General features: G+C 38.8%; 1 protein-coding gene across 1 annotated transcript in view; it reads right to left on the bottom strand.

Moving 5' to 3' along the window:
• Positions 1 to 14,990, bottom strand: part of rl (Mitogen-activated protein kinase rl) — an 84,401-nt gene that overhangs the window by 18,919 nt on the left and 50,492 nt on the right. Inside the window, exons 5-6 of the mRNA XM_073088338.1 lie at positions 14,054 to 14,170; positions 8,642 to 8,809 (exon numbers count right to left, since the gene is read on the bottom strand). Of these exons, the coding sequence (XP_072944439.1) occupies positions 8,642 to 8,809; positions 14,054 to 14,170 (285 nt within the window). The remainder of the gene's footprint in view (positions 1 to 8,641; positions 8,810 to 14,053; positions 14,171 to 14,990) is intronic.

Here is a 14,990-nt window from a genome sequence, read left to right as displayed (position 1 = left end):
GAAATATGAAAATTCTCTAGTCAGCAGAAATATTAAAATTCTAGAACATTTAGACAAAACATCAGCTACGTCATTTGGAAGACATAACTTTTCACTCAAGGACAAAACTAACAAAAGTAAAAGTCATAACAAATGCAAATACTATAACAGGGAGGGATTTTCTTAATATACCCATAGTACATATGTTATAGGCAAACTCCGAAGCTCCGGCGCTCCTAGGTTGGACTGGTCAATCCTCAGGTCAGACTGAATGACTTAGTCAAAGCCCAAACAAATGTAAATTTTCGGCCTTTGACTAAACAATTTTCGTCAAACCTGGGAGAGACTAATTTGGTCAGGCAAACGTCAAAACACAATTTTATTAAATCGGGGTTTGACGAGTCAAACTCCGATATAGGTATGAAGTGTCTTATCTTCGTATATTTGGAAGCATTTTATCATTTAAGCAGCTTTCAAGTCTTAAGAACCGCTTAACTCTGCCAGTTCTGACACCTGATTGGTCAGCTTACGTGATTTTCACTTTTATATTTGAGATGCTTTGAGAGAATGCCGTGTGGCATTAGGCCCACCTTTTGTACGATGTGCAATAAAGTATAAAATAAATAAATAAATGCTTTGGAATATACGGAGGTTAGTTTGTAAGATTAGGTATAAAAAAATAACATTTTTAAAATTTTGATGTTTATTGTTTTAATAATTTAAAAAAACCTAACCTTTTTTTTTTTTTTTTTTAACGCGGAGAAATCCTCATGGATTCACTTCCGCCCGGGGGAGCGAAAGTGATATGTCGGACTCTTACCGACTAAAACTCCGCGGCGTTCCACTGGACGCTTGATGCCGGGTCGCGAGAAGCGTTAGCATTACATTCGCGACCCGGCAACGTCGGCCGGCGCTGATGTTAACGCCAGCCACGTCCCGAGAGGGAGGGGCCTCTCTCAGAGATATTCCTCATGAGAAGAGCGTGCGGAACGCACACACGACATCTCGAGCCCGAAAGACCGGAATTGGATTCCCCCGAATCCGCCTCCGTGGGCTCAGGGAACGGGGAAAGAGCGGCTTTCGAAAGCCGCTCTACGGCGTCCCGTGCGCCTGCGACGGATTGGCTGGGCAGACATAGCTTCCCTGGCCCTTTCCGCCGCCTCCTTCGCGAGCATTACTGCTTCGCAAAAGGAGCGCACCGCCTGCCACGACCTGTCACTCTCGACCATGGCGTGAACCACGGACGGGAGCGAGAGGTCGGCCCCCAATACAGAGCTGAGCGCGCTGCGCTCCGCACTCCACGCAGGGCATACCTCCAGCGTATGCTGGGCCGTCTCATCGAGGCAATTGTCGCAGTGATTACACCTGGCCGTCGGCTCCCGCCCGATCCGACACAGATAACTCCCGAAACAACCATGTCCCGAGAGTATCTGAGTCAGACGAAAGGACATGACGCCGAATCGCCTACGCAACCACTGTAGAAAAATCGGACGAATTGCCTCGATTGTCCGCAAGCCGGCACTAGGATCCGCCAGCCTGGACCTCCACGTCTCGGTAGCCCGTTGACGCAACTCAGCTCTGTGCCCCTCAAGTTCCTGCTGTGCGGGCGGGCGGCCCCAGGATCGGTGCGCCTCCTCACGCCACTGACGTAGCGACGCGAGGGCTCTCGCTTCCAAATCCCAGGGCAGAGAACCCGCTAGCACGCAGGCTGCCTCACACGAGATCGTGCGATAGCCCCGTATAACCCTGATCGCCATCACTCGCTGTACTCGCATTAACAGAGCGACGTTTCGGCGATTCAGGGCATCGGCCCATATAGGGGCCCCGTACAGGGCCATCGATCTTACGATGCCCGTGTAGAGACGTCGACACGACATCTCTGGTCCACCGAGGTTCGGCAACAGTCTTCCCAAGGCTGCCGCCGTCCTCAGAAGCCGAGGCACCAGGCATTCGAAGTGGGGACCGAAGTTCCACCGGCTATCCAGGACAAGTCCTAGATACCTCATCGACGGCCTCACGTCGATACGAACTCCGGAGACGACGATATGTGTATCCCGGGGTGGCGCTTTCCGTGGGCCGTGAAACATCACAGCCTCGGATTTTTCGAGCGCCACCCGCAAACCCAATCGCCGTATGCGGCCCACAACGAATGCCGTGCCGGCGGTGGCGCGAAGAGAAGCGACCCTGTGGTTTTCGCCACAAGCAGTCACTAGGGTGTCGTCCGCGTAACAAATAACACCGACACCCGGTAGGGTAGCTCCTCGCAGCACCCAATCGTAGCCGATGTTCCACAGGAGGGGACCCAGCACTGACCCCTGTGGAACTCCGCACGAAATTTCCCGCCGATACCACCGGTCTTGGCCGGGGTATTCCACCGCACGCCCAGACAAGTAGTCCCTGACGATCCGTTGCAGGTAAGGGGGCACACCATGGTAACGGAGTGCCTCCCTGATGCAACTCCAGGGGAGGGTATTAAATGCGTTGGCGATATCAAGAGACACCGCCAACACAACCTCACCCCGGGCAACTGCATCCTGCACAAGGGACTTCACTTGCTGCACCGCGTCTACGGTGGATCTCCCTCTACGAAACCCAAACTGATTGTCAGCCAGATCCCGACGATTGCCGAGGTGCCCGACGATTCGGGACGCCAAAAAAAAAAAAAAAAAACTTACCTAACCTAACCTAACCTCACTCATCTTCAATTTTACACAATTACACGCCCGCACGCTCAATGAACGAACATGAAATGACAAAACAATCGGTCGGAACACCGCGAGAGACATTATGAACCTGTTTAAACATGTTCAGATCAACGTTTGACCGAGTTTTGCAGTCGCTTCTAGGATTGACTAGGCCAAAACCGAAACAGAATAATTTACTTTCGACGTTTGACTGAAAAGTTAGGAGCTCCTGGGTTTGACTAAAAATACTTCACGCAAAGGGCGAAATTGAAATGTATTTCGGGGATTGCCTGATGGCTTTGGCCAAACCTAGGATAAACCAGTCCTTCCGCGAAGAGACTGTGTATCGGACTTTGACTATAACACATACATACATATATGTGTAATGGACCCGGAGCGTTACCTGAGCAAACAGTTCTAAATCAAAAAGTTTCCTTCGATACAATGCATAAAATATATTACTTAGTTGAATAAACTTTGATAGGATGTATTCGTTGTCAACACATATTTTTATTTAGGTTATTATATAAGCATTAAAATGACATTCACAGAGCAGCCTTCAGCGATATACCTTTAGGTTCGTTTCATGATCATTTTAAAATGCTAAAAAATGAGATTAATTTAGATTTTGGAACCCCCTCATAGATTGGAACCCTGGCCGTGCGGCGCATAGATTGGTAAAGGTTTACACTAGCTGCGACTCGCACGCTTCTTACAGCTTCCAGCTAGCAGCTGGCAATTCCATGTTCCAGCTAGGAACATGGAATTGTAGCGACTTCCCGCTACTCGTCAAGAGGTGGCGCTGCTGAATCACGCTATCGAAGTTTTCTAAGAATCTTGCATATATACAAGCTCCAAACTGAGACTGTCGGAGCACGGCCACTCCCCGGGCACGATCACCTAGCCCGGCGGGAGATCTTCCTTTGCCACAAAATGTTTGCCAAAGAATTATAAGAACAGTTGACCAGAGACCTTAAAAAATTAAAACTGATATTACGAGTATATCTCTCTGATGTCATTTAGACTCAAAATTCCAGAGGCATCGTAATTAATTAATACTATGGCGTCTTCGACGTAGCAGGATGTAATTGGCAATAACGTAGAAATTGACATTTGGTATTTTCATTATAACTATCCGAATGACAGGGCCTTCAATCAAAATGAAAAGGGTTTCGGTCATCTCCCATTACGTTGATCAGGTGGGTTTAGTAGACTTTGAGAATAATATTAAGGAAATGAATTATTTACCATATGAACAGCCCTTCCACAGTACTGGACATTAGAATTGAAACCCAATGGGTCGATATGAAACGCAGAATTCTTACAAAACTTGCATTATTAAATTAATGACAACAACTGATAAAGAAATGTTTTCCTGACATAAATAGTATTTCACCACATTAAAACAAAACAATATCGAAACCTTCCAAGAACGTGTCATAACCCTATGTAACAACAAAGGGTAATAATGTGTAAATAATTATGTACTAACAAATCCAAAACTTATAGAGATGGATACAACTATCACACAGCAATCAACGGGCAGTCTATATTTTTTAAAACGTGTATGCATCGTCCTCCCTTCCGTACACACACACGCGCGCGCGTTTACAATTAAAATACATCACCATGTCCACCACACATAAGTTGATTCTACTCTGATTAAGTAATAACCCTCTCTTTACTCTAGGTCCTCTATTACTATTTTTTTCTGTGTCGTGGGTGCCATGGACAACTCAGAAATCTAAATGCATAATCAGTAAAATTCACCATTAATTTTTCCGAGCTATTTTAAATCACTTAACCGATACCGACGAATATTTTTTAGAAGAAAACAATAGGGTTATTTCATCCGCAAACAATTGGAACTCACTGGACCAATATTGGTAAGTCTATAAATAAAGCGCGAAGCTGTAAGTAAACAGAGCTATTAAGTGACAACAATCAGTAAAGTTGCCTCCTCGTCGAGAAAAGTAAACGAAAGATATTGGACGCCAATGAGAGTGCGTAACTTGTGACGTCATATCGCTATAAAGTAATATGGTTATTGAATAGAATTCTTTATAGAGTATAACTAAGTGTAGTTTCTAACATTTGAGTACTGACGACAGTTTTATCCATATGCAAAGAATATGCAATTCGTAGTCGAAAAAAATCGAGCATGCAGTCCACCGGTTGGTAAGTAGGTACTGCCGTTCTTGAAGATTTGCATTCAATTCCAGATAACATTAAGATTCTAGAAGACAGCTAAGTTGGAAAGCCTCGGAAAAGTTTGTCTCGCTTACCACACCTTTCAAACCAAAACACAGGAACATTTGATAGTGTTGTTATTGGGTATAAATAAGGGCTGTTTTTAAAACATGAATTTCCGCCGAAAAGTATCGCCTGATTCTATTAACTATCGTAATTAAGCTACAGTTGCTGCGTGAGGTATTTAGTTTAAATGCTAAAAAACATTTCGCCAAAATTCTAGATAGGATTAGGATTAGAATAGATACTAATGAAAATCTATCCGAGTAATCTGGCCGTTAATTCTTTCTTTGTCTGTCTCTCAGAGCACGAGATTTTACACGAAAATAACAAACGAAACAATTTACTTTCTCCTTTACTAGAATAGCTGAAACTCGATAACAATCTATTTGCGGTCGAATAGATTTAGTTAGCTCGCTAACTACGGCTTCTGTTTAAGAAAGGAGCAATTTATTAGGATTTATCGAACTTATATTGAATTTGTGTTTGTGTCTACAATATATTTAAAATATTGAGGCGATATTACAGATCAAGTCATTTAAAATTAAATTATTATTATATTAATTAACGTGCATGTAGACATGTGCATATGTGACACGCGTGCATAATTATATATACACGCTCGGCAGGAACTACGCACCAATAATCATCGCTTACGAGATGTAGCGAAAATAATTTTATATCCATATACATGTTATTACGAGACGAAATATTAAATAATATAATATTCCTAGACCAAATAAGATCCCGCAAAAAGACTATCCAAAAATAAATCAGACAAGCCATTATATATAAAATAAATTTCTTATATGTATATGGATCTAGATACTATTTTTATTACATTTATAAATAGTGAATATTATTATTTTTTTTCGAAGCGAATAACATATTTCGAAGCTCTTATCATTATTCGGTAGCACGACACGCAATAATAAGGGTAATGTAGTTTATTTTCGTAGAACGAAATAAAGTGAGGGTGCGCGGATGAAAATAAAAATATGGGTTTACCTGGAAAGATAATTTAAGATTTATATAATAGAAACGTCAGCGAATAATTGGTACAGTAGATATCAGTCGTTCTGACCAGAAATGAGAGCAGTAGCTGAGAAAATTCGCTTTCGGTCAAAATAAGAGGATAGGCCAGAAAATATTTGCAGCTTTTTGCAACTTGAAACTATGTGTCACTTCCATGGATGGTCGTGTCCATTTAACCTCAAAGACTTGCATGCCCATGCACTTTATTACTATTTTTATAGTCCGCGTAAAACTGCTAGTCCGCTCTGAATATAGAAATGAATCGCGTCGCCATATCAAATTGTATGACCACACCTGCTCGCAACAACTTCAGAGCGAACTAGCAGTTTGGCGCTGACTATATAGATATAACATATACATGTTACGTAAACTACAGATGTTAATTCCGCCATATTGACTGCACACGACGGAATAATAACGTGATAAGTCACGTGTGCGCGGCACATGGCGGTCATTAATTTTTCTATTCGATACCCACTTTATGTATTACAGTTTATGGGTCATGTCAAGGAGCGCGGTAATAGGATCCTTTGCGTTTTCAAGGTGAACTCATTATTTAGATACGTGATATTACATACGCCGTAAGGAATTGACAAATGCCTTAAATGTTATGTTTGTATATCTATTTATATTCATCCGACTGCGGAGTATAATATTTTTCTTGTATTTATGTCTAATTCTTTTGCATGCCCTCATCCTAAATTGTTTGACAGATTTTAACATACGAGGTGCTCTCATATATTCCATTCCACCCTCCTTTTTGTTTTTTTTTTCGTTATCGAGGGGGAAACCTTCAAAAGGTACCCGGCGCCGTGGGAGCGACACAGAGTTATGTGGGATTCTTACCACACTAAAACCCCCCCGGTGGCCGTCCTCGGCGCTGCGTAGAGGGCTCCGGGATCTCCAAAGGAACCCAACCAAAACTAATATTGAAACATTAATGTTTTTTTTTTTATTTATAAATGATAATCACCATATCGAATAATTCTCAATAATGAAAATAATTAAGTACAATCTCAATGACTCAATAATATGATGACAGCGATTAGATACGATTTTCCTTATAGCATAAATATGATGTCTACAGCCCTGTCGAAATCAGAACTCATTATTAAATAATATATTTAAACCGTCCAACTCCATCGTTTCCATATCGACTATTCCAAGATCAGTTGTCCAAATTAAGTTTTCCAACAAATCACAAAATCTACTGAAGCCTGCCGGAATCAAATTTCAGTTCACAAATTGCTTAAACTCGACCCTTCAATTTGAACCGTCCAAACTAAAATGAAATCCTACAAGTACGACCCCCGCCTGCCGAAACTTGAAGAGCGTTTCTTAAGATGTTTCTGCAAATTATGTAGCGGAGTTACTCGTTAACTGACTCCCTAAGTCAGTGTTAGCCTAGTGGTTGAAACTCAAGCTCTCAATCGAGAGGTCTAAGGTTCGAGTCTCAAGCATGCCCTTCGGAATTTTCAGTTATGTGGGTATTAGAAATTACTTGTGACTTCTCACTTAGCCAGCGCGGTGAACTACGGTCTAAACTCCTCTGAATCCATAGGACACATGAATATATAGAAATACTCTTCATTTTCTCTTGCAACTTTATTACCATCGTCATAATTTGTATCATCACTCACATAATATACATGTACTGGTTCGGTTAGTACAAATATAATACAAATCGGTTCACTACTGTCCTACCCGCACGACGTCCACACTAAGAGTGACGTACCAGACCAACTGACAGCTAACTCGATGTCGCCAGATGCGCACCACTACCGCACGTCATACTAGTACTCGTATCTATGTTTAGTGTCTAATTATGAGGGTACTTACTAATACACTACAATACACACAAACGGGGTAAAAAATTAATTTCCGAAGTTGTTTTTTGAAATTTTAAATTAACAACGTAACAGTAACAATTAATAAAACAGTAAAAACATTCGCCGCTTTTATTCAGATCCAGTATTACATTTTCGTTTGAAAATTAGAAACAGATAAAATACCCTCATTTTGTATAAATTAATCCGGATACGAATTTAGAGTCAAATTTTATTAAGGCTTCTACATTTTATATGATGGAACAAAGAGCAAATGTTATAATATTTTAGGAATTAAATTATAAGGTAGATAGGGATAAAATGCTGTGATATTGCATACAACAAAATATTATTTGTATTATATTTATAAGAAAATACTACATTTTCCGCCGGCTCCGTTGCTCACTTTACTGGATTAATTAAACAATCATTTAATTAAACAACCAATAATATAATTTCCCATATTATGTAAAACGTAATATTTTACACCTACTTCGACTACTTGATAAATACAGACCGTATTCAACTTAATCCATAACATATCCAAGACGAAATAATTAATACTTCACCTTCACTTAATTTTAAAATAATTTGTAAACACTTTTACCTAAGATTGATAGATATCTAAAATTATATACATAATTATATGACGTTATTTACTCATTAATTTATAAGAAACATTATTAAAGTATCAACAGCCCATTATGTTGAAAACCCACTAAAGTCGACTCTACATTTAATTCTCTTATATAGAGTTGAAGGAGTGAAGTAATGAAGAATCCATGTCTTACTATATAATATATTTGCGTGCCAATAACTCCAAACAACTAATGTAACTATATGATAATAACGTAAAATTAAACGTACCTTTTCATTGATGATGCAATCCAAGTCCTCCTGGCTGGGCGAGCCGAGCACGCCGAGGATGTGGTTCAGCTGGTCCAGGTAGTGCTTCCCGGGGAATATCGGCCTGTTGGACAGCATCTCCGCCAGGATGCACCCCACTGACCAGATGTCTATCGACTTCGTGTAGCCCTGGGTACGAAAATAATTATTACTATACATATAGTTACATTCATAACGCGCGACCGGCGTATCGGAGCGGTCATGTTATCGGTCTGACACGCAGTGGGTACCGGGTTTTAATCCCGGCCAGGCGAATATTTAAATGATGAATTTATATTTCTGTTCTGGAATCGAGTATTTGTGTATTCACTATTACTGTAACCTGAAGACGAAAATGGCGGTGGTGACGTCGCAGACATATTTTTCCTTATTCAGATACCGTATTAATGTATTATACATGACAAATATGTCTGCGACGTCTCCACCGTGGATTTATTGATCTACCTTAAAACTTCACAACATCGCTGTCACTAAGATTTTTATGAACCTGAAAGGTTAAAAAACCATACTTGCACCGACGCCGACACTAAACTTTTAATTGGAAATTAAACTTGCCAATAAATTATAAATAATGAAAAACAATTAATAGTACGTAAAAATAACGAAGTATCACATTACGATTTATAGAAATAACATTGTATCTACAAGCTGACAATCCGTCTATTAAAACGACGCTGGACGCGCGTTAAGCGTTGAAACGAACGCGCGGGCGAATTCACGACCAAAACGAAATATTCCAAATTGAAACTTTTGTTTTCTGCAAAGAAGCACCGCGCAAATGGATCTGTCGGAGCGAACAAAGCCCGTGTATACTTTTTGTCCTTTGCGAGCCGGACGGCGATTGAGTCGCATTTAATTTTCAAAGGTTTATTTCACGCGGACAGCGCCAGACAGTTCATACGTGATCAATATTGCGTATCAATCAGCAACAATGTTGCGTATCAATCAACAAGGGAGGAAAACCAATTAATTCACGTAAATACGCCGGTTTACATATCGATTTTAAGGAATAACATATAGTACTGGAAAAAATTAAGGGATCAAAAAAAATTCCAAATTTTTCGGTAGTTTTCAACAGGCCGTAACTTTGAGAGAAATGGTCGTACAGGAAATTAAAAAAAAGGAAATTGTAGCTCCAAGTGTCTAGTTTTTGGATTAGAACTTCAAAATTTTGTAGCCTCCGCGGTTTCTGAGTAATCGTGGAAAAACCAGCAACAAAAAAATTTTCAAATTTTTTTTAGTTTTTTTTTTGGTCTACGGGCGTGGAAAAATTTTTTTTAGCTTAACCACCATAAGGATCGGATACTTTGTTAATTTAGCTTTAATTTCTTTTTTTAAACACCCTGATACGTCCACTCCTCGCTGAGATATCGGTCTTCAAATGGAAAAGGATCTTTTTGTCTTTGATTATCGATATCTCAGCAACCAATGATCGTACAGAAAGTTAAAGATGGCTTTCAAGAACTTGAATAAATTCCCCTTAACGACTGTCCATTGATTTTTTGAAAAAAAAAAATTTCTTTCTGTCACATGAATTTGAAAATGCAACAAAAAAAGGGCTTTTGGTGGTTTTTTGGAAAATCTAGCGCTGGATCGTAAATATTGAGGAAACCACTAATGTTAAGTGTGCCTTTTACAGTTCAATATGTCCACAAAAACCCTACAAAGAATCAAATTAATCCAGCCAGCCGTTTTTTTGTTTCACTTGATCGAATTTTTGAAAAAATTAAAGGATCATGGTTTTTGCTCTGAAAAGCTCATATTTTTAAAAATGAGAAAAAAAATTGTTTTTCCGAGCTTTTTCCACATTTTTGTTCCAGAAAGTGCTTAAATTTTCAAAAAGAAAAGAAAAAAAAACTCCGAAAAAACAATGGACAGTCGTTAAGGGGAATTTATTCAAGTTCTTTAAAGCCATCTTTAACTTTGTGTACGATCATTGGTTGCTGAGATATCGATAATCAAAGACAAAAAGATCCTTTTCCATTTGAAGACCGATATCTCAGCGAGGAGTGGACGTATCAGGGTGTTTAAAAAAAGAAATTAAAGCTAAATTAACAAAGTATCCGATCCTTATGGTGGTTAAGCTAAAAAAAATTTTTCCATGCCCGTAGACCAAAAAAAAACTAAAAAAATTTTGAAAATTTTTTTGTTGCTGGTTTTTCTACGATTACTCAGAAACCGCGGAGGCTACATAATTTTGAAGTTCTAATCCAAAAACTAGACACTTGGAGCTACAATTTCCTTTTTTTTATTTCCTGTACGACCATTTCTCTCAAAGTTACGGCCTGTTGAAAACTACCGAAAAATTTGGAATTTTTTTTTGATCCCTTAATTTTTTCCAGTAGTGTAGATACATATTTTTTGTGGTTTTTGGAGCTATACTTCTATATCGATACTATATTCGTGCGCTAGTTTATAAAAATAACGAACAATCATACCATGGTTCATAGAAATAAAATTCTATCTACAAGCTGACAATCCGTCTATTCAAACGACGCTCGTCGCGCGCTAAGCGTTGAAACGAACGCGCGGGCGAATTCACGACCAAAACGAAATATTCCAAATTGAAACTGTTTTGTTTTCTGTAAACAAGCACCACGCAAATGGATCTGTCGGAGCGAACAAAGCCCGTGTATACTTTTTGTCCTTTGAGAGCCGGACGGCGGTTGAGTCATATTTAATTTTCAGGTTTATTTCATGTAGACCGCTTACACGTGATCAATAATGTTGCGTATCAATCAACAACAAACGAAAACCAATTAAATTACGAAAATACGCCGCTTTCCAAATTGATTTAATTAAATAACACATACTTTTTAGTGCTTTTTGTGAGCTATACTTCTATTGGTGCGTTTGGAAAAACAAGTGTATTTTTAGTGTGTGACGAAGTTGCGCGTATCGATGAATTGTTGGATTCGTTGGATTCGTCGAAATTGTGGGAGTGTCATCCTAACTAAACGCGAAAGCGAAGCCATTTTTATGGATATGACGAGAGCTTTTGATTATGTTAATCATGAAAAGCTTCTCAAAAAGCTATTTGCGCTCCGAATCAGAGGACCAGCATATGGCCTCATTAAATCTTACTTATCAAATCGTAAACAATACACGGAAGTATCATATATTGACCAGGACAGTAAAACTGAACTAAAAGCTCAATCTCTAACAAAAATTGTAAAGCGAGGAGTTCCGCAAGGCAGTATTTTGGGCCCTTTACTATTTATTTTATATATAAATGACTTACCTCAGAGTACTATACATAAAATGATTCTTTTTGCTGATGACTCGACCCTGCTCGTAAATAGTATTGATACATGTAACCTTGAATACACTGTTAATACTGCTCTAAAAGATAATATTCAGTGGATAAAAGAAAACGATTTATTAATTAATTTGACCAAGACCAAGTGCATGCAATTTAAATTCTATCAAGCTAAAAAACTTAATTTAATTATTAAATATGATGACAATGTAATAGAGCAGCTTACAGAACATAAATTTTTAGGACTTATTTTAGATAACAATTTAAATTGGAAGAATCATATTGACTATTTATGTAAAAAATTAGGTAGATTTGTGTTTGCATTGAGGAAACTAACCGAGCTCGTTAACAAAGATACAGCAATAGCTGCATACCACGGACATGTTGAGTCAAATTTAAGATACGGCATAATTCATTGGGGTAATTCAGTTGACAATATGAGAGCTTTTAAACTACAGAAGAGATGTATACGTGCGATATTTCGAGTCAACCAAAAACATAGCTGTAGGTTGCTGTTTCCAGAACTCAAAGTATTGCCCTTCCATCATTATATATCTATGAGGTTTGCATCTTTGTAAAAGAAAATTTTGACTTATTTAGCATTAAATACACAAGGTGTCCGAGAAATACAAAAAATGAATTAAATATTAAGACTAACCATATCTCGAAATCCAAATTTTACAAAAAAAGTGTATATGGTATGGCAACAAAATTATATAACCACCTGCCAGACGCAATAAAGCTTTTAGAAATTAAACATTTTAAAATTAAATTAAAATTGTTATTAATAAGTAAATGTTATTATGAAATTGACGAGTACCTTAATGATAAACTATTGAATGTATAATGAATATCTTGACATAATTATTTCCATTGTATTAAATTGTTTATTAAATTATTTACAATCTATGTTGACATTCAATAATGATAGCTGTTACTTCTTAAGTGTATAATGTAATATTTTTCTCCTGTTTTAATCTAATTTAATTATATTTACACCGTCTTAAATATACTTAGTTTTAGTTTTATTAAAAAATTGCATGCCCACTGGGTAACTACAAAGAAATGTAAAACCGTCCAAAAACCTTGTAAACACCTGTATTATGCAATAAATACTGATTACTGATTACTGAAAGTGAGTTTGTTTGTTTGTCCGTATGCTACGCTTTCTCGTCTAACTACTAAACCGATTACCATAAAATTTGGTAAACACGTTATCAGGAGTCCAGAAAGGACATGGACAACTGTTTCCGCGATAAAAAATAACTATTGTCGTCGACCTAAGCAGACGGGCTTCTATCATGTGGGTACATGGACAATTACGATTTAACATCATCCATGCCAAGGATAGATGGACACTCGACAAACACCCAGGCCTAGACCAGAAAATGAATTTAGAATTCATTATTTATGTCTCGGGATCGAACCCAGAACCCTCCACGTTTTCGACCAGTACGGTCCTTGGTCACCAATCCGTCACGCGGATGATCACATAAACAATACACTTTTAACACGCAATGTTTCTGATAACAGAAATGTGATTCTAATCAACAAGTGTGATATTCAGCTTATCTAGGTACTAGTCATATCACTCGACAATTGAAAACTGAAGTACCACTAAGTTATTACCGTTCATAAAGCCTCTCGAATTTTGCATTAAGAAACTATGAGCCCTTGTAAATGTCTTTCGTTGCTTTTAACTTACCCTTTCTTAGCGTAAATGTCACAAAAATAAGTACAATGCTCGGGTTTTGTTTATACCTCGGGGACATAAAGGTCTGTATTGATACCGTGTCCCTTTTGGCCCTTTATCGATATAATGCCACATTGAATTATTGTTAATCATATTTTATGCCTTCCATCCTTTGCTTTGCATGAACTCTTTTCACTGTTTTGGAATATGAAAAGCTTGATGAAACGAATATTTACGGGTAGAATAATTGCAAACATCAAGTTACCCCTAAACTGTTTCGCTAGTTGAAGATTTCTCCTTTTCGCCATGCAGTCTGCAGACAGCAGGTATAAAATTCATTCTTCACTCAAGTTCTATCGTTAAATGTGTAAGTTATGACTTGGAAAGTTCGGAAACTCCAAACTGATTACGTGTTACTTACCTTAGAATTGAGCATGATTTCAGGCGCTCGGTACCAGCGCGTCGCGACGTACTCCGTGAGGAAGCCCGTGTGGTCGTGATCGGGGTCCGCCACTCGCGCCAAGCCGAAATCGCAAATCTACAAAAGAATAACACGGTTTAGTGATAAATACGCTCATTCGAGCACTTTTCCTGCAGTACGTAATAACCTAATAACATATTAAACAATAAAATATTGAAGACCAGATAGCAGAGCAAACTTAGGTAAAGGCTCACAGACCCTCGGTCATCTCGAAAGAAAAGAAGATTAGTAAAACGTGCATACATGGGACGACCGAGTGAAAGACGCACAGTCGGTCATCCGAGGTGTATCTGACAAGATGAAGTCACAAAGGAACTCCGCGTGCTCGAGGTGGTAAACTGGCTGGAGACGACGCAGAAACGGCCGAAGTGGTGTCTTATACTATCAAAAACCAATACTCTTTTTTGTTATTGCGCCATCTCAGTTAGTTAGCTTTTTCCGCAACACGAAAAACGCACACGAGTCCTCCTCACACGCAAAGCACTATGCACCTGCGTCGCGAAGATACCGATGCGAATTAATTCATGTTTACGTCTTTAGTCTACTTTATATTCATCGCAGTCAAGTCACTCAAACAAATGATATGAGATCTTCAAAAGCGGAGGGAGTGCGGAAACAACGATAGTGAATAAAAAAAATGAATAAAACATAATGGAAAGGTAACTTCAGAATTAAGTTCTTAGTACAAACACCAGGCAAGGTTCTTAAATAGTAAGTACGCAGAAAGTACATTTTGCGAAATAATAGTCCCCAATATCTATTACGTAAACAATGAAGTAAACATCGAATTAGTTCTCTTGACCTTCATTATTGACTTGTTGAACTATTGACCGGTCGACTCGACTCAATCCTTGAACTAATTTCATTTCGAACTATA

Source organism: Epargyreus clarus, unplaced genomic scaffold (genome assembly GCF_041222505.1).
Source record: "Epargyreus clarus isolate Ecla_fem2 unplaced genomic scaffold, WU_Ecla_fem_2.2 ptg000026l, whole genome shotgun sequence".
NCBI classification, from domain to species: domain Eukaryota; kingdom Metazoa; phylum Arthropoda; class Insecta; order Lepidoptera; family Hesperiidae; genus Epargyreus; species Epargyreus clarus.
Note: the sequence above shows the minus strand (reverse complement) of the source record. Positions and strands in the feature narration are given on the sequence as shown.